The sequence below is a fragment of the Oncorhynchus nerka genome, linkage group LG21 (assembly GCF_034236695.1).
Source record: "Oncorhynchus nerka isolate Pitt River linkage group LG21, Oner_Uvic_2.0, whole genome shotgun sequence".
NCBI classification, from domain to species: Eukaryota; Metazoa; Chordata; class Actinopteri; order Salmoniformes; family Salmonidae; genus Oncorhynchus; species Oncorhynchus nerka.
The window spans coordinates 5,859,098-5,879,308 of NC_088416.1; the positions used below are offsets into that span (position 1 = coordinate 5,859,098).

Here is a 20,211-nt window from a genome sequence, read left to right on the forward strand (position 1 = left end):
TGCGCTTTGGTCCGCCTCTCCTTCAAGTCAAGAAAACCGTTACACAATGATTCCAATTTTTTGGGGGACTTCTTCTCCGCTTGTGCCTGTACAGTTTATCACCGTTGCAATAAATAATACAAAGTCCACCTTTTTAACATGTAGCATTTCACTATCCTTCGGTTGATGAGAAACCTTCACTAGTGGTGGTGGCTCCGAATACCATAGTTTCTTCCCCGACACTCGTTCCTTCCAATCTTGCCACCTCGTTCTCCTCCACCCTAACAGGGCACTCCAGGAATCCGGGCGCATTTTCACCTCCACAGTTGCAGCATTTCACTTCATCTGGCATATGATACTCTTCCCTTCTGCACACACTTGACCACATGACCATGTCTTTTACATTGATGACACTGAAAGGGGCTTGTGCACAAAAGCTCTTACAGGGCATTTCATGACTCCTATTTTTCTACGAGAAGGGAGAGACTGATCAAAAACAGTAGCATGGATGAAGTGAATTTATTTCAGTGGAGGCTGCCTCATAATGGCTGGAATTAAGCGGGTAGAATGGCATCCAACATGTCGTTGATTACCATTCCACTAATTCCCCTCCAGCCATTACCACCAATCAAGGTGCCACCAACGTCCTGTGATTTATTTTCTCCATCCACCGTACAGGTCAGTCGACGGGCACCAACCACTCCATCGATGTCTTCAGTAATGCCCTCTGCCTTGTATTTCTTCCGCCGCACCAGAAATAGCCCCCTTTGATTGGTGCCCTGCTACGAAAATCCGTACAGGAAACATTTCACTCAGATATATTTTTGAGTCTTAAAACACGCTTCTTCTGCTCCGCAGACACACAACCAAATCTAAATATAGACCACTTCTTGTGACTCTCACCGCCTCCACACTTTCCTTCAAAACAATCCAGATTTTCCTTGTGATGTTAAATGGACTTCCCAAGTAGCATTGATCCAAAACTCTCACTCCCGACTAAAAACCAGTCTAGTGGTTTCCTTTTTACTTATCTTGTTTCCCTTTTTCTTCGCCATGGTAACCCACTCATTCTCACTTCCTGTACATATTAGCTTCACCCGACTCACTAGCAGTTTCAAACAAAACCTCAGTTTCCGCCATCTCCTGCCTCGAGCGAATTAAATGGTGATGTTCTTCTTCTATAGTTTAATGCCATTCGAAACTGTTAAATGTGCATTCCGCCACCTACTGTGTGGGTGGATTATAAGGAAAAAAATATTTGGTTTATAAATAAATAAAATATCATACAAACTATCAAAACAAAGAAATGAACTAAACAAAATCAACCTGCTGTTCTGTAAAAAAAATAAAGAATTCTAATCAGGTCTCAACACAGGCTCAGAAGCCTCCTGTGATGGTGGAACATTTCCTAACAACAATAGTCCTTCTAGTGCTTATGCCATGAAGTCTTTGAGCCCCAAACAGTTCTCAACTGCAGATATAATGATATCCAGCTTCTTGGACTTCTTAGACACTAGTGCAGTACAATGAATCACTGTGGCTATAAATGCCACAAAATCCACCTTCTTCACAATGAGTGTATCCAGATCACCCGATTGACTTAAAACACTACTAGCAGCTGGTTGCAATGCCTCCACCGCCATATCTTCAACACTGTTGTCTATGGCCCCTTCGACCCTCTTCACCGTCTCCACATAGAAGATCTGCTGCACAGCTCTGATCCTTGACACCTCAACCTCCTTCACCTTTACATGGCACTCAAGGAAGTCCGGAGTATGATCCCCATCACAGTTGCAACGTTTTCCATTCACAGATTCTTCAATATCATACATCTCCCGTCTGCAAACATTTGACACGTGACCATGTCCTGTACAATTCTCACAGTGTAATGGTTTGGACACGAATGCTCTCACCGCATACCTCAAATATGCAAGCTTCACATATTCAGGTAGAGTCCCCTCAAACAACAATATCGACAGGCTTTTCTCCTTCCTTCCATGTACCATACAGGTCAGGCGACGTGCACTGAGAGTGGTACTCATCATCTATATCCAATGAGACCCCAGCTATAACTCCTTTGGCAGGAGCCCTGCTCCGACGATCAGTACAGGTTACTTCTGACGTGGATAATTTAGTCAGATCTAGTGTACGCTTCGTCTGTTCTTCATCAACACAATTAACCAAAACAAGGCCGCTTCTTGTCACCTTGACTGAATCCATCTTTCCCACTGTTTTTCTTCACAGTTCTTGATTTCCCAAATTGATTTCCTTGTCCAAAAAGCTCAGTCCAATAAGAAAGGCATTATTGGACCAGTCCTTCTACTAAAGCTTTTGCTCGTTTTATTCTAGTCTTTATTTCACTAATTTCCATTCATTATCACATCTCAGGGGTGCGTGCTTAGTCCCCTCCTGTACTCCCTGTTCACCCACGACTGTGTGGCCAAGTACGACTCCAACACCATCGTTAAGTTTCCTGACGACACAACAGTGTTAGGCCTGATCACTGATAACGATGAGACAGCCTATAGGGAGGAGGTCAGAGACCTGGCAGTGTGGTGCCAGGACAACAACCTCTCTCTCATTGTCAGCAAGACAAAGGAGGTGATTGTAAATTATAGGAAAAGGAGGGCCGAAACAGGCCCATATTAACATCGACGGGACTGAAATGGAGTGGGTCGAGAGTTTCAAGTTCCTTGGTGTTCACATCACCTACAAACTATCATGGTCCAAACACACCAAGACAGTTGTGAAGAGGGCATGACAACACCTTTTCCCCCCAGGAGACTGAAAAGATTTGGCATGGGTCCCCAAATCCTCAAAAGTTCTGCAACTCCACCATCGAGAGCATCCTGACCGGTTGCAGAGCATCCTGACCGGTTGCATCACCGCCTGGTATGGCAACTGTTTGGCATCTGACTGTAAGTCGCTACAGAGGGTAGTGCATACGGCCTAGGAGATCACTGGGGCCAAGCTTCGTGCCATCCAGGACTTCTATACCAGGCAGTGTCAGAGAAAGGCCCAAAAAAATATCAAAGACTCCAGTCACCCAAGTCATGGACTGTTATCTCTGCTACCGCATGGCAAGCGGTACTAGAGCACCAAGTCAGGACCAAAAAGCTTCTTCCCCCAAGCCATAAGACTGTTGAACAACTAATTGAATGCTACGCGCTGCTTATTATCTATCTATTATCTATCTTTTAATAAGATAATTACATTTAATCAGAAAAATGTGTAATTTTGGTATAGAATTTGGAAATTTTTGTTTGTGTATAAAGTATTTGGCAACAAGAATAAAAAAAATTAACAATAATTTCAGTGGTTTATAACATATATCTTTCATGTCAAAAAGATAGGCAGTGTTCATAATGGTAAATAACAAATTTACATTCAAAGAACAAGTGAGACAGATTCTCACCTTCTTTGTCACTGAAAACGCAGATATCATCAATAGCCACACATTTGGAAATCATAGAATTACATGGATATATCTTATGTAAAATTTTGAAGTGCACTTCCTTAACTTTGTTTGGTGTACAGTATTTGTCAGGCCTTAACCATGCATTTCTCCAGACAATGTCAGGAATAAGCATGTTCCAGAAAAACTTTCCTCTCGGTGTAAGTTGGGAGTTGTGAATGAAGAATTTGTCTTATATATTTATTACAACAAGATTTCTCAAGTAAGCCCACGCCTTCCAATCTGAGTTCTGGATAAACTTTGTGATTATTCACAAAATGAAGATGAGTTTTCATTAGTGTAGTTAGACCACTGGGAACGGCTTTGATCACAGAAATAAACTCTCTGAAAGGTATTGGAAACTATTTCAATGTTATAAATTGTTCATATGTGAGAATATTACCCTTGTTGTCGAAAATATCAAGAACAAAGTCAATATTCCTCTCATGCTACCTGGGGTAGAACAATGACTTATTCCTTACAGTTATATCTGAATTATTCCACAAAAGAGTGAAGGGAAAATTGTGCAGGAAACATATTTTCCAGGCCATTAAAGCGTGCTGGTGAAACCTAGCCAATTTAGCAGGTAATCTTTCAGGAATATAATTACATTTCAGTAAAAATTGAAGACCTCCCAATTTATTAAACACATTATTTGGAACGAAATACCATATTGAATCAGTATTGATCAAACATTTTCTCAACCAGTTTATCTTGAAAGTGTTATTTATGTCAACAAAATCCAACACTTCTAGACCGCCTTCAGCTCTTTTGTTAGAAAGGACATCTTTTTTTAGTTTGTGAGACTTATTTTTCCAGATGAAGTCAAGAAAGGTCATATTCATTTACACATGAAGACAATGAGTGGTACACAAAACGACAGTCCCTCTGCCTTGGACAGAAGTACTCTCCCAAGTATAGAAAGATCTCTTTGTAGCCAATTATTAAATATATTTTTAGTTCTCTTAATTTTAGGAGAGAAATTCAAATGTTTGTCTGACTAAGTGGTTTTTTGACAGATGTATTCCTAAATATTTAACACAGTCCTTTACAGGAATGTTTTCTATTTCTTTATCATCAGAGTGAAATAAACATAAGATTTCACATTTAGAAACATTCAGCATTTATCCTGATGCAATCAAAAATGCAGTTATAGCATTAAGGGCATGTGCGACCTGGTGTTTGTCTCCTAAGAAAAGAGTAGTATCATCAGCCAGTTGACAGATTTTGATTTCTTTGTTAAAAGTGGTTAAGCCATACAAATGTGCATTATTCAGAATATCTAGAGATAGAAGTTCCACAACCAAAATGAATAAAAATGGCGGAATTGGGCATCCCTGTCGTACACTTCTGTTGAAACTGAATATTTTGGAAGTATTAAGGTTTAGTAGCACATAACTACTTATATCTTTGTAAAATATGCAAATTACTTTAATAAAATGTTCACCAAATCCAAAAAGTTTAAGATACCTAAAGAGAAATTCATGTTCAATTGTGTCAAAGGCTTTACAGAAGTCCAAAAATAGGACAACCGCATCTGAGTCAATTGCATCTGAATAATCTATAAGGTCCAAGACTAAACGAATGTTAGAGCTTATGTGACAGCCCTTCATAAATCCTGTTTGAGTCTCATTTATAATGGTATTTATTCCTTTCTTTAATATTTTGGCATAAACCAGAGCAATCAATTTGTAATCAACATTTAATAAAGTAATTGGTCTCCAATTGTCAATGAGAGAAGGGTCTTTATCGGGCTTCGGAATCAGTGAAATAAGGCCCTGTTTCATAGTGGAGACCATTTCCCCATTTTTAATGCAATCTTGAAACATATTGAAAATCGGGTCTTCTAGTAACTCCCAAAACTGTCTATCGAATTCAACTGACAGGCCATCAGGGCCAGGTGATTTCCCTTTTTTTCATTGAATTCAGAGCCTCTCTAATTTCTTCAATTGACACAGGTGAATCGCAAACTGAGTGGAAATCATTCTCAATTACAGGGACATAATTCTGAATGTGGCAAATGTAGCTTTCACAACCATCTTCCCGAAATTGAGAGCTGTAAAGGTTTTCATAAAAGGAATTGACAAATTATGATATTGTCATGGGATCTTTGCATAAAACCTCCTTAATTTGGAGTGCAGTTGTAGATTTTATTTTGTAGTTTCTCTTTTCAAGTGATAAAAATTAACTAGTGTTTCTTTCCCCCTCTTCAATCCATTTTGCTCTTGAGGCGCCCTTTACCAGATCCGTGTAAATCTGTTCTAATTCTAGTTGTAAAGACCTGAACACAGACTCCTCTTCTTCAGACAGATTATCGTTCTTTAGAAAACTGTCAAGATTGCTCATCATCTCCTTTTCTCTAAGGATCTTTAATCGCATCAGCTCTTTGGAGCGTTTAATGGCTACCACTCTGACTTTATATTTGAAAAATTCCCATCTACTTCTATGACCCATGTCTTTTCTTGCAAAAATACATTTAACTAATGATTTGATGTTCTCAATGAGATCAGTATCTTTAAGAAGTGTGTTGTTTCATTTCCAATATCCTCGAGTACCTTTTGATTTTTTTAGTAGCTTGTAAATTCAGGGAAATCAAGTGATGATCAGAAAAGCGAGCCAACTGATGATCTACATCTATAACAAATTGTAACAAAAAGGGGGAAATTAGGAATAAATCTATTCTAGATTTATGTGACATAGTTTTGTTGGTCCAGATATAACCCTTAGCATCCGGATTGAAATAACGCCAGGCATCCTCAACACAGAGATCCATGCATAATGTAATGATAATGTTACTATTTTGAGGGTTTTGACTCGTTCGAGGAAGAAAACGATTAGCAGATGCATCAGGTGTTTCATTCAAATCCCTTGAAATAATTAGAAAGGCCTCTGAGTATTTGTTGCGTAAATCCTGTACTTTCCTGGTAAATTGGGTAAAAAGGGTCTTATTAGGAGCATGTGAGTTATGTCCGTATACATTACAGATGATGAAAATAGCATTGTCAAGTTTAACAGTTACTATGACCCATCTGCCGTCTTGTGAAGATGTGAATTCTAGAATGTCACCTTTAAACTTGTGAATAAGTGTCAAAACACCAGCAGAATGATTTGACCCATGACTGAAATAGGCCATATATCCCCATTGTGCTTTTCCAAAATTTCAAATCACTTTCACCCGAATGAGTTTCCTGAAGAAGGACAAAATCTGAGTCACTGCGTTTACAGTAGAGAAATAAAGCTTTCCTTTTTGTAGGATTTCTCAAACCCCTAGCATTCAGACTAACAATATTGAGTGAATTGAAAACGAACTCCTGCATTAAAAAAGAAAGAACACAAATTAGATAACAAGTATTCATGTGAACAATAAAACTAACAGTGAACCTTGAGAGGATTACTCCGACGGAAAACTACGCTCAGCTGAGGCAGCGGTGGTTAACAGAATAACACATCTATTTACTTCCTTTTCTTTGGCAAGTGTTCATCAGTTGTAGTTCGAACGGTATGTTTATTCGTGGCAGTACATTAATTGTACTCATGGTAGTACTCATAGTTCCAATTTGGTTACCCAGTAATCATTCTTCCTTGGATAAATGCGTGTGGGCCCTTGAACCCCGCCTTCATTCCATCTTGTCGCGCCTTCTGTATAAGCGGCCACAGTTTCTCTCCGGCAGCCTGATCCTGCGGTATCAGAGCTTCTTTGATGCCGAGCTTCTTCTCGTCCAGAAACGTGTTCCCCTAGGCCATTTTCCATATGATGTCCCTGTAATGGTGCATAGTTAAGCGCAAGATGATATTGCGAGGGGGTCCATCAGATCTTCGTTTCCCAAGTCGATGTACCACATCAATCACGTCTCTTAGGCTGTCTTTGATGCACGGAGCCACTTTTCCCGGGATATTAATGACTACTTCTCTAATATCCTCTCCCTCTACCTCTTTTACACCTTGGATTTTCAGATTCCACCTGCGAGAGTTCCTTTGAAGTTCAGCTACATTCTCACACAGCTCATTATTTTTGGATTGCATTTTCTTCAGCTCATTCTCTAGGAACGTTATCTTTTCCTTGTTCTCGCTCACAGTTTTGTGTAATTGATTGACAGTTTTTGACAGATTATCGATCTTCTTTGATGTTTCTTCTGTAGCCCGCTCTATGATGGACACGTTGGAGAGCGTGGCGTCTTGTTGTTTTGTTGTGCCATTCAGCCCCATAGAGCCCAACAGTGGAGGTGTCCATAAAACCTAGCGGTCAAGAAGGGAAATGGTTTCAATCGTTTTCCACAAAACATTTTTCCCACAGTGGATTTTTAGAAACACTTAAAATAAGGGCTGTGTTTCGTGTAGGTTTACCCTGGCGTGACATTTTGATAACCATGTAAGTCTCTCTCAGACATGTGACAAGCTGTGACAGTGATATTCAATGTTGAAGAAATGTTCATTTCATCACAGAAACAGATACATTAATTACAATACATGACTGAGTGACTAAGGCAACCACTTTCATTTTTTAAAAATTGTTGAATAAAATGTAGTTTAAATGACTTATCCACATACCAGTAAATCATCAACCTATAGTCCTTTACAAATAATTGTACTTTTTTTTACAAGCATGATTTGCGTAAAAAAACGTATTTGTGTAGGCCCACTTGATCTGGCCCCAAGGCTGCTCAATACCCTTCCTGGTCTCCTTCCCAATGAGGAGGATGGGTTTTATAACCAAGTTTATGCAGCTCCTGCACTTGAAACACCAATGTTAACACACTACATTTCTGACCTTTACAGAAAATTCAAAAGTCAACCAGTGTTTGGATGAATTGGCTCTAGAACAGTATTCTCCAACTGTAGGGCTACACAATCACCCATCGGTCCAATGATGACAAAGTTAATTTAATGCTGTCCATCCGCCATTTGTTCAATTAAATAATTGAAGGCCCCCTCGTCCATGAGTTCTGCTAGTCCATGAGGTCCCCTAGTCCCGACGTGACGATGCTATCCCCTTGCCTGATAGACCTACCTCCTCTCTGCTTTCTTCGTGTCAAAGTAGAAGTCTTGCATGTGCGGAGGCATATATGCACAAACAAACGATAACTTGTGGGGGACATTTATTTTCACATGAGAAAAGCAAAGGAACTGGGTCTAGGCAGGTAGCCAAGTGGTTAAGCGCGTTGGGCTAGAAACCGAAAGGTTGCTGGTTCGAAATCCTGAGCCAACTGGGTCTAACATCTCTTGAGCAAGGCACTTAACCCTAAGTGGTCCTGTACATTTGACAAATTATTAAAATGTCTAAAACAGACCTTTGTTTGAATGTTTAATCATTTGTTATTTAGTATATTTTATATGAATTCACTAAGGTATAAGGACCAACCCTCCTGAATCGTCACCTTGCCGCTGTTGAGAGGCTTGCGTACTGCAGTGACCATAAAACGACCAATGCGTCAAATCGAAACCGAAAGTATAGACAGCCTGTCAGTGTAAACTTTAAATCAGATTCACTCTAACCTTCCACACTGTAACAACCTGAAGCATTTGTGCGGTAAGATTTTAACGTTTTCCGTTTCTCTAGCCTAGCTTCTCTTTATATTATTTAAAGCTGATTAATTGTTGACCATATTGCTTTACAAGTGTGCGTTTACCGATTAAAAAAAGAGCCGGCCAATTTGAGCTCAAATTTAATGCAGATGAGTTACAAAATAATTATCTAAAGAGTGTGAATCCTCACTGCAGAAACAATAAATAAAGGGGAGAGCGTGTGAATCTGGTCCATGCTCATGTTTGCTGTGTGTTAAAAAAACAACGTAATATTCCATATTTGGCCAGGTAACATTTTTTCTGAACGCGCATTTCACGATCTGAAAAAATTATAGATTTCATTTGATCTTTACGTTGAAGATTCGCATTTTCTTTCATGGTTCTATGTACATTTTTAAACATTTTGAGAGAAGAACCGTTTGGGAACCCAATGAGCCTTCTCTTTTAAGTGAACAGAGCCAAATGAGCCGGCACCTCGAAAAGACTCAGAATGCCCATTAGAGTACAGACGTCAATTCAACGTCAATGTTGGTTCAACATAATTTCATTTAAATGACGTGGAAACAACGTTGTTTCAACCAGTGTGTGCCCACTGCCAGTGGGTGTCTATTTGCATCGCAAAACTATGTATATTTGCCCAGTGAAAGGTCTGAGTGCTGAATTTCCAAGCAGGTTATGTTTAATTTTGTTTATCAAACATTTTGGAGCTTTCTCTACATGTATACTATATGGAAGTGTTTGTTTGTTTTTGGCTTCAAACCACAATCAAGTTAAGTGCTAAGTTCATGGGCTAAATTGTACTGGCAGAACTTCCTTCTCCTTTACTTCCCCTAAAGTGAAGTGTAATGGGATTCTACGACAACTAGTGTGCTAAATAACAAATTGAAGAGGGGGGTATTGCACATTTGTCCCTTGCTTATTGCATACATTTTTGCATCTGTAGGCCTATTTCATGCATCTTTCAATTAAAGGTCCCTCCAGAAGCCCTCACTAGGGAGCCCCAAAAAACGCCCTTATTCTCCCATTGCAGCTGTTTAGTCCTTTGGGCATTGTGTAGCTGCATTGGCTCTAGAAACGCTGAGGATTTTATGGGGGAGAATAACTCCAACAGCTTTAGTGGCCACTTGAATGAATTTAACAGTACTGTCATCTCCCACACACTTGTTTCCTTAATAATAGAATGTGTTTCCTTCAGTGAGTGTCATGCTCTTTTGTCTGTTTGTATAATGTTCACATTTTGTTGCATTTCTCAGTCAAATAAATAGTTGAAACAGACATGTTGACAGTCCAGATGGGAGGTGACCAGTAGATAGCTAAATAGGGGACAGTGGACGGTGTTGCCTATGTTAGGCCTTCATTCACAATATACTTAGTTAAGACCTATTCAGCACTTTACTTTTAGTCAAATTGGATTTGTTTCTGTTAGCCACTGTTTTTTTTGTGTTTTCGGAGAACAGTCCAGAGGCACTTTGTGAGTGACAGGCAGTCTATAGACTTACCTCTGATGGATTCTGGGTTCTAACTCCTGAACTTGGGATAGGGTTAATTATCAGGTATGCTATTGAAATATTGATGCTTAGGTTTAGAGGGTCTACACCAGAAGTGAATGGTTATCTGTAGGAGGAAGGTATATGGTGGGTGCAATGAAGCTGGGAATGTACTGAGTGTAGAGAAAACAATCATATGTGGCAGGCATTAATAAGGGGGGAGAGTCGTGGATTAGTGATGAAGGGGGTCGAGTTCAGTTACTCTGATAATTCAAACCTAACACCTCATACTACTGTGACAAGTGTTGTCATTGTACATTTCTCTCTTCCTACTCAGGAATCCAAAGATGACCTTAGCTACCACCTTCCTGTTTTTTGCGATCCATTTAGCCTGTATCAGAGCTGGAAATTCCTCTGAGAGTAAGTTGTGCCATGAATGCCCTAATAATGGTTATAAAATGTTATATACAAAAATGTATTTATTATTTTCAGCTGATTGTTAACTAAAAGTTCGATAAGATTGGTCACATTATGATAAAACTGACTACTATACCAGTAATTCTGTCTTGTATTATTGTCAATTTGTTTCTGTCATGATATTTTACTCACAGAATTTATCAAACTGGAGTGTAATGAAGAATACCATGGGGTTTATGGTCAGCAGTCATTGCTGCAGTGTAATGTCAAAGCTGTTGAGAACGTGACCATCGTGATTGTGACCTGGAAGAGGGTGGAAGCTGATACTCTTTTGTTGGAATACAATCAAGATGAATTTCACCCAACCCCTGGATTTAAATTTGCTGAGCCATCCTGGAACAAGGATAATATGAATGTGTCCTTGTTGTTGACAAAGACCAAGATGGCCGACAAGGGGGTGTATGAATGCATGGTGACCACAGACCGTGGTGATGATACAGCTACAACCAGCCTCAGTGTCACAGGTGAGTCCTGTACTGTCTACAGTTCAACCAAGTGTGATTATAAAAAGATAAGCACCTTTCAACACAGGTTCATGAAAGGAGAAAACTGAACAGATATTCAGCTTCTCTTGGAGGTCATTATAAGAATAGAATACAACAGCTTTTAAATGTGTCTCAGCTCATAGCCTTCATCAGGATATTATGATGCCCACATGCCGAAATGTGTTGAAATTAAGTTCTATTCAACTTCCGTTGTTGTCGCACACACACGCACACACACACACACACACACACACACACACACACACACACACATACAGTTATGATACAAAGTTGATGTTTGGAAAGGATGTTTATTCTGGAATATGTTCAGGGGGAGTTCAGATCTATTTTTGTGTGTGTGTGTGATTGGACAGTACAGCACAGCAGGAGCCAGAGTTACTTTCTGTTTCAGAATGACAGTGCTCAAATGGCACAGAGTAGTACCAGTGGGAATGTCCGCAACTAGCCTCCATAATGTACTTCTACCCACGACATGCAATCAGTGTTTACACAATAGGCCTAGTGTACACAGACTACATTAGAACGTGTGTTAGAGATTGAAGAAATGTCTTTCCAGTTCATTAAAAATCACTCCTCCAGTAATCTCATTCCAAGTTATAACCCTCGGATGGACGTTGAAAAGGTGCAAAGTCTGTCTCAACGATGTTTACCCATTGACGTTGTATAACTACTGGTGTAGCAAATATCACCCACATGTATGATAGATTTCTCTCTCTCTTCCAGCTAAGTACATAACTCCAACCATGAGCTCCATCCCTGAGACCAACATCAAAGAGAACACAGATGTGACCATTTTCTGCAACTCTACAGGCGGGCAACAGACAGGGTTGATCTGGTGGTTTGACCAGGATGGCTACAATTGGACGCACAGGGCTGAACTGGTGGCCAAAGAGACTGACGATGGACTGTTTAGCCTCTCCAGTAAATTCACAGTGCAGAAGGCTACATCCAGTTACTCAAACTACACGTGCAAAGTGCTCAATAGCAATGGTGCCGAGGAGGGGGTGGCATCATTTGTGATCCAGTCAGCTCCGCAAGTCTCAGGTACGTGCTGCCATGGCTGCTACCTATGGGCATGAATATGTTGGTGATGTCACCCTTTGTAAAAGCAGAGTCAAGTCCAAAACATGCCAGTCTCTCGTATTCCCTCGTCCTGACCCTGATAATTGTAGGACATTTCAGCCTCAATCTAGTCTACATTTATTAGTATAGGCCTTTTTTACGACGTCTTTATCATGTGCGAGCACAATAAAAGTCAGCCTTATAATGAGAGAACAACATGTCACTGAGGAGTGGAGTAGGTCAGGCCGTAAAATGCTCCTCAATCTGACTGAACATCTTCCTTGAAACTGGAAAAAAGGAAAATGCTTGTGTTGGTTTGGGGAAGAAACAACAGATAACAAAAGTAATGGCATATTTTTGTAGGCACTAACTCCCCCAATGGTTTGTTGGACAAAGCCTATGGGGAAAATGAGTTTCTCTAGGGTTTTTGGATAAAGGCCAAAAATAAGGTCTGTGGTAAACATAGGCTTAGGAGATTTTAAACGTTTAGTTCTACGAGATAAATCTTCGTCAGTTAACATAACTTTTTGTCAATTTTGAAGCATTTATGTCATTTAATAAAGCACATAAAGGCTTCATAATTCATAAAGGTCATGTTAACCTGACTGATATTATCTCATAGAACAAAATGTATAAGATCTCCTAAACCTGTGTTAACCTCAGACCTTATTTTTGGCCTTTATCTCAAAACCGTATTTTCCCCCATGAATTTTCGCCATAGGAACAAACCAAGAATAACTACTTTGCGGGTTTAAGGATTACAAGCCGGCAAGCTCTATTCATGCGTGTTTCAACAGGAATCCAGAAGCTCTTCGATGTTTGCTTAACCCAGTCTACTTGTCATCTGATGAGCCTATAGGAAATTACTAGGTTGATCTGATCCAATAGGTCTATAGAGAGGGAAGTTATGATAGTGGAGTTGTAACTACCTGCGCCAGTTGCAAATTAGAGCTCATAGTCTCCAATCTGTCTCTAATGCTCCCTCTTGTCATGATTCAGTGCAGTCATCATAATACCTTCTTACCAGAACATTCTGTCTCTGCAGTTGTGTTTCTCATCTCTGGCAGCCATTTTGAATATTCTTTCTGCTCTGCGGTCCTCCAGCTGTTGTTTTTTAGCCTGGCTGGGGATTTTTCAAGACAAAGGATCCATCTAATGCCAAAACTAATTGTTCTTAGCAATGAGAAGTAAAGTAGCCCTTTCCTGCTGTCAATGACCAAAAGTGCCCTCTTTGGCCTCATGGTTGAAATGATTATGAATATTTTTCAGAATTTCAAAACCAATAAAGATTTTTTTTTTTTTTTTAATTTTAACAAATCCGGTGTTTCTATGTCAAAAGGGTTTGTTGAATTTCAGTCTTCAAGATTTGTTTTAGACTAACAATCTCTCTGTGTGACCTTGATTTAGCCCACTGCAATAAAAGGTTATTAAGACACATGCAGATTTGAACAGAGCTCAAGTCTGTGTGTGTGAAACGCCCTGACACTGACTTTGACCCAAGCACAACTAACCTTTTTCTCTTGACTTCATATGAATTGCCTATTTATTTTGTAACTCCCAATTGATGTCCATTTTGTATGTCCAGAAATAAACGCTGACCATTTGGATTCTGATTCCACCACCCACTGGCTAGCCCCGGTTGTAGTCATAGGATCTCTGGTCATTGGACTCCTTGCTGCGCTGCTGATATTTAAGAGGCGCTCCGCCCAACGTAAGTACATGAATTGTCATACATACTCATACAGTAGAGACTGTTGTCTGTGTATAACTCCATTAACAAATATCATTACATGGAGCTTTGATCATGTCTCTGATCATGTATATGTTTTTCACGCTAGCTTAGTGCTAGATTAACCTGTTTATTTATTTCACCTTTATTTAACCAGGTAGGCTAGTTGAGAACAAGTTCTCATTTACAACTGCGACCTGGCCAAGATAAAGCGTAGCAATTAGACACATACAACAACACAGAGTTTACACATGGAATCAACAAAACATAGTCAATAATACAGTGGCCCTGTACAGTGGTCCTGCCTCTGCCAAGCCTACATGCTCTGGCAGCCATCCAGTTTTTCTTTGCATGGGGTATTACACAACCTGTAATGTTATCTGGTAACTCAGCCAATCATTTAGAGTAGTCAAATCAGTGGCATGTTGTGGCATGCTATTAACCATGAATAGCAGTATAGTTAATACTTAATCCAATCCATATTACTATTATAATATACACTGAGTATACCTGACATTAGGAACACCTTCCTATTATTAAGTTGCAAACCCCTTTTGCACTCAGAACATCCTCAATTTGTCAGGGGATGAACTCTACAAGGTGTCGATAGCGTTCCACAAGGATGCTGGCCCATGTAGACTCCAATGCTTCCCACAGTTGTGTCAAGTTGGCTGGTTGTCCTTCGGGTGGGGAACCGTTCTTGATACACACAGGAAACTGTTGAGCGTAGAAAAACCCAGTAGTGTTGCAGTTCTACAATTGCGCCTGGGACCTACTACCATACCCCGTTCAAAGGCACTTAAATCCTTTGTCTTGCCCATCCACCCTCTGAATGGCACACATACACAGTCCATGTCTCAATTGTATCAAGGCTTAAACCCTTCTTAAAACGTGTGTCCTCCCCTTCATCTACACTGGTTGAAGTGGATTTAACAGGTGACATCAATAAGGGATCATAGCTTTCACCTGGATTCACCTGGTCAGTCTATGTCATGGAAAGAGCAGGTGTCCTTGATGTTTTGTATACTCAGTGTATAATATTATAATAATACTATTATCTATTAATGGATTAAGCATTAACTACACTAGTAGGCTATTTATTGTTCATCAACATTACTTTTGGTTTAAAGATGATCTTTTTTGATTTCATTTAGGTTTTGTGTCATTTTTGAGAGGAGCTCGAAGGCAGTCCACCTTTCCGTTAATGAGTATGTCCTTCGATATTCAGCATTGATTGAAATATTGAATATTTTATATTTATTTGTCACTTTAGATTTATGGTTTCCCATCTTTCCTAGACAGTTCACAGAATTCCCTGTAAAAGCAATACATATACTTTATAATGACCAGCATCATATTTGGAATGATGTTTAATATTTTTGTTTTATACTTTTACAACTGTTATAAATTATAACCTTTTATAATACTTTTATAACTGTTATAAATTATAACAACACTCCGTAATGCATTCACAGTCTGTTTGGGCTATCATGACAACCCCTTGTCACTCATTGTCATGCCTAACATTTTTGTCTTGACAATGAGCTATGGAGTTGGCAAGAGTAGTATAAACAGATATTTGACCAGGCTAGTATTCACATGATTTTGGTTTGTGAAACTCGCCACTCAGCCTTGGACAGTAAAACTGGGGAACTGTGGCCACTCACCCGGAACACATGTCTGTCTGTTCTCACCCTTCCAAATCTCCTTACTAACCACATCCTCCATCAGTTCCTCTTTACTGTTGCTTCAGAGGGAGATACTTTGTTTACATTGCGCCCTTATGTCTGATATGCTGTACATATGATATCTGTCCTATAAGTACAGGGCAGGAATGGGCCTGGTTTCTTGTCCCAGTCCGTCCCGGTATCTGTCCCTGTGTAATATCTGATATGCTGTACATACAGTATCTGTCCTATAAGTCCAGGGCAGGAATGGGCCTGGTTTCTTGTCCCAGTCCGTCCCGGTATCTGTCCCTGTGTAATATCTGATATTCTGAACACACAGTATCGGTCTTAGCTTTCCTATTAAACATGACTGTTATGGTGATTGAATGTAGGTCAAAGGGAAGTGTTTCATCCGTCACAAGTGGATTATAAAATGGAGTCCGGGTGATTACTAATTGTTTACCAAACCAGTTAGCGACAATTTTGCATTGTTTCAATGGGGAAATCTTAACAATTGACTCTCCCCTGTACTCATTTTGTTAGTTTAGCTGCATGGCTGTGGTGAAGGGAGATTATGTATTTGGGTCAAACTATTATGTAATGCTGGGTGAAATATGGGCCTATCTGCACTGTGAGGGAAGATTTTCTATCTTGACTAACTTTTCTCTTTCCGCCCGATTCTTAATTTCACTGAACTATGAAGAAGGCAATGTTCCTCTGGAGATTTAAATGTTAGATGACATTCCTCCACAACATGTCACAGATCATATTCTGACTCTTTTTTAGGTGACCACCAACCAGTTACTAGGCATGATGGAGATGTTGAGGCAGAAGGTACTGTGTCCATGTGTTCAATCTGCAAATAATATATCTATATTTATATTGTACATCTACAATGAATAGATCTGTCTAAAATATATTGTATTTTCTATTCTGCATCAAGGTTTCTTAGGGGACTTGATTTTTTAAAGTATTGATTGTCCTGTAGTTAACCTTGTGGTTATCTTGTAGTTTACATGCTGCTCATGCTCCTTGTAATGATTAGTGAAAAGTCTCTCCTGTTTTTACTTTCTATTATTGTGTAACATTATTCTCTCTTTCTCTCTCTCTCTCTCTCTCTCTCTCTCTCTCTAGGTCTAAACAGTGACAGTCCACAGGACCAGCGTGACAGTCTCTAGTAAATGATTCATTAACGGGCAGTCTCTGGAAGGGACTGTTTCCTTGACAATCAATAAGGGGCTTGTCACCATCACAATCTTTTGATGGACTGTTTCCTGTTAAGTGTCCGATGACAGTCACTTTGGCACTCAGGTGATTCTGATTGAGGCATCTGTTTCTTCATAATCTACTGATGATGACAGCCTTTAAGGTCTGTGGTTGATTACAAATGATATGTAACTGCCCTATATATCAATGTTTCTATACAGGGTTGCCATGGTGTCATAATGCTCTAGATTCTACCACTGCAGAACATTGGTATACTGTAATACCAGGTAATCTAATCAATGTACACACTGTACTACAAGGTGCATGGTTTAACATTCCACGTTTCCTATACTGTAGATTTTACCATAGTGGTTGTTATTACTATACTGTAACACCAGACCATCTAATCACTATAACTTAACACATGGTTCTATACTAAGGTTGTGCGAACATTCAATTTGAACACAGCACTTTTCTGAAAACATGTAGTAAAACTGGTTTCCCTTCTGAAAGAGGGTTTCGCAAGACTGTACAACAACCACTCTTACAACCAAAAGCCAGCCTGTTGCTCCTACCACAGAGGATTTGTTTGTGGCCTTCCTCTTACTCCTTTCTTCTTGTCTTGCGCCACCTGCTGGTGGAAAATTCAGGTCTATATTTATATAGATACTAGCCTTTAAACACTGTGGTTGATGACTTTAACAGTCTATGTTTAAAAGCCTAACATGATTGGTTCTGTACAGCAGGGTTCCCCAACTGGCGGTCCTCGGGCCAAATTGGTTTTATTCCCCCCCCACCCAAGTTTTCATAAATGAACTATAAAAACACTAGGAAATCAGCTCCAAGTTATTTTAATTTAAGAAGTCTGTTCCCAAGTATTCCTATGCAGAATAGAGAGACACGTGATCATATAGAAATGTAAGCAAGGTTTGAAATGATTCTGTTCTAGTCAAACATGATATATTTTTGGGCTTCTTGCGTTTAATTTGCAGTCTACACATTTTTTGCAATTATGTCCCGTCCGTCCCCCCCGACTCAGGAAAAAAAAATCGGCCCACGGCTGAATCTAGTTGATGATCCCTGCGGTATGGGGTTGCCATAGTGTCAGTATACTGTAGATTCTACCAGTATGATTGTTAAAACTGTACTCTTAACACCAAGCCATCTAATCCTTGTAACGTTTCACACTACACTAGAAGGTTCATGAGCAATGTTTCCTCTGATTTTTTTCATCACTGAGCACACTTCAGTTCCGCTGAGCGCAAACTTGAACGTTGTGAAAATTCTGTCCCACTTCCGAACACTGAGGCTGTACCCACTTTTAAGTTAGTTTTAACAGTGGTCAAGTTGGCTACTGTGGCTATTTGATCATAATGTAGGCCTACCAGAGTGGTCTACCATCAAAAACAATGGAACAAATGCCTCCTATAACATTTGAACACGGAAATAGCTGTTCTATTATTCAGCCTACAGTAGCAGTCAATGTGTGGTGTTCAATGTAGCGCTGCATTCAATGAGACTTTTGAAGAAAACATGCCAGGCTTGACATGAACTTGTTTCTCCACTTGTCCTTCAGACAAGGAGGTGACTGACAATGTTGCTGTGTTGTTTGTTTATGCGTGTACAACACACTTTTCCAAAAAATATGAAGTAAACTGGTTTCGCCTCTGAAAAGACGGTTCTGGTAGATACTCTACTTTGATTCTGCTCCAATGTGTATGTGAAGAAATGCTAGGCTAAATATAAATAGTACATCACTTTTGACTAGAAGGAATCAGGGAGCCATTTTGAATTCAACCTTTGACTTGACTTTGTGTCACCTCTGGAACGTATTGTAACATTAACCCAACCTTGTTACCAACAGCCAGCCTGTTGCTTCAATAGTTCTGCCACAGCAGTTTCTTTTGATTTGTCCTTCCTTTTTTCACCTGGTGGTTGATTATGAAAAATGTGGAAAAACATTTAGAAAACGTTTTGTGGGGCAGCAATTGTCTTCTATTTACATAATGATTGTTTCAGTTCCCATGATGTTTTACTGCTGTCATGTTGCTGTTGATGGCATTGCAAATGGACTTGAGAAATCTGTTGTTGTATTGTGGCAACTTGAGGTGAACGCTGTCCACAACAAGACTACACCTCCCACAATTCCTTCCAACTCCTCGACAGTGTCTGTTCCTTCTTACTTAAGTGCACACTTGGCAGTTGTCACTGTAGATACAGATATGATGAACCTATTTCTATGCCAGTCAGCATGGACCTAGTCAGGGCTCCTCCACAGAAGGCTGGACTTTGATCTTTTTTTGTTGTTGTTGATTTTGGCTCTGATCTACTATTGGTGGCTTGAGATGTTTGTGCGTCAAGTTATGATTATTTCCCAATTCAAACAAAAAATAAGACATGTTATTTCGTAGTGTAAGAGGTCAAGATGAGAGAGGAATCCTGTCTATATATGAAGTGATTATCAAGTGATTTGTTAATACGTTTTTATTTTTTAAGACAACTTCCTGTTTTCAGCACATAGATATGCCTGCTTGAGGCCTGCTCTGCATCTAACCCCATATAACAGACTTTGTTATTGCTACATTTGGTATGTTTTTATATGTGACTTTGTTTGTTATGAATAAATCATTGAGATTAAAGCTTTTTTACTTTGTCCAGATATAACATGTAAATAATCTATTGTATATTATGTCCGGGTATATTTTGCACTGTGAAATTCCTGTTCAGATCCTGCACCTTGATAATGTTAATTAAATATAGGACAGTGAGAAATTTGTTACACTGAACGTTTTGTAAATACTTTCACTTGTTGTTTTTAAATACTACCATCTTTAAACAAATAAAAAAGCATTATTGATGGGGTGGCTAATCTGCATTCTTTTATGTTCTAAGATCTAAACTGTTTTAAAAGGTTTTAAGGAAGCAAAAGCAGTAAACACATTGTGAGGAAAATGTATATAATTACTGCACAAAGGAAATGTTTTTTTCTTCTTCAGAATGATGTTTTATATACAGTACCTTGCAAAAGTTTCCCCCCTTTGGCATTTTTCCTATTTTGTTACATTACAACCTGTAATTTAAATGGATTTGATTTGGATTTCATGTCATTTACATACACAAA

The 20,211-nt window shown here is 39.3% G+C and overlaps 1 protein-coding gene across 3 annotated transcripts; it reads left to right on the forward strand.

Annotated features, from left to right (window-relative positions):
• Window positions 1–8,854: 8,854 nt before the first annotated feature.
• LOC115103717 (CD276 antigen homolog) lies at window positions 8,855–19,948 on the forward strand. Of its 3 annotated transcripts, none has more exons than XM_029624596.2 (8): window positions 8,855–8,960; window positions 10,781–10,863; window positions 11,055–11,384; window positions 12,150–12,470; window positions 14,074–14,199; window positions 15,372–15,425; window positions 16,671–16,718; window positions 17,019–19,948. In XM_029624596.2, the coding sequence occupies exons 2-8, from the start codon at window positions 10,791–10,793 to the stop codon at window positions 17,060–17,062; spliced, it is 996 nt and encodes a 331-aa protein (XP_029480456.1). In that variant the 5' UTR covers window positions 8,855–8,960; window positions 10,781–10,790; the 3' UTR covers window positions 17,063–19,948. The 3 variants fall into 3 exon arrangements, with proteins under 3 accessions (XP_029480456.1, XP_029480458.1, XP_029480457.1); XM_029624597.2 differs by lacking the exon at window positions 8,855–8,960 and adding an exon at window positions 10,403–10,509; XM_029624598.2 differs by lacking the exon at window positions 15,372–15,425.
• The last annotated feature ends 263 nt before the right edge of the window (window positions 19,949–20,211 follow it).

Excerpts from the sequence above, each read along its gene's own strand:
- LOC115103717 (XM_029624596.2), top strand. The coding sequence starts at position 10,791 with ATGACCTTAGCTACCACCTTCCTGTTTTTTGCGATCCATTTAGCCTGT. Across the intron at positions 11,385-12,149 it reads AACCAGCCTCAGTGTCACAG|CTAAGTACATAACTCCAACC; the intron begins GTGAGTCCTGTA and ends TCTCTCTTCCAG. Across the intron at positions 12,471-14,073 it reads GTCAGCTCCGCAAGTCTCAG|AAATAAACGCTGACCATTTG; the intron begins GTACGTGCTGCC and ends TTGTATGTCCAG.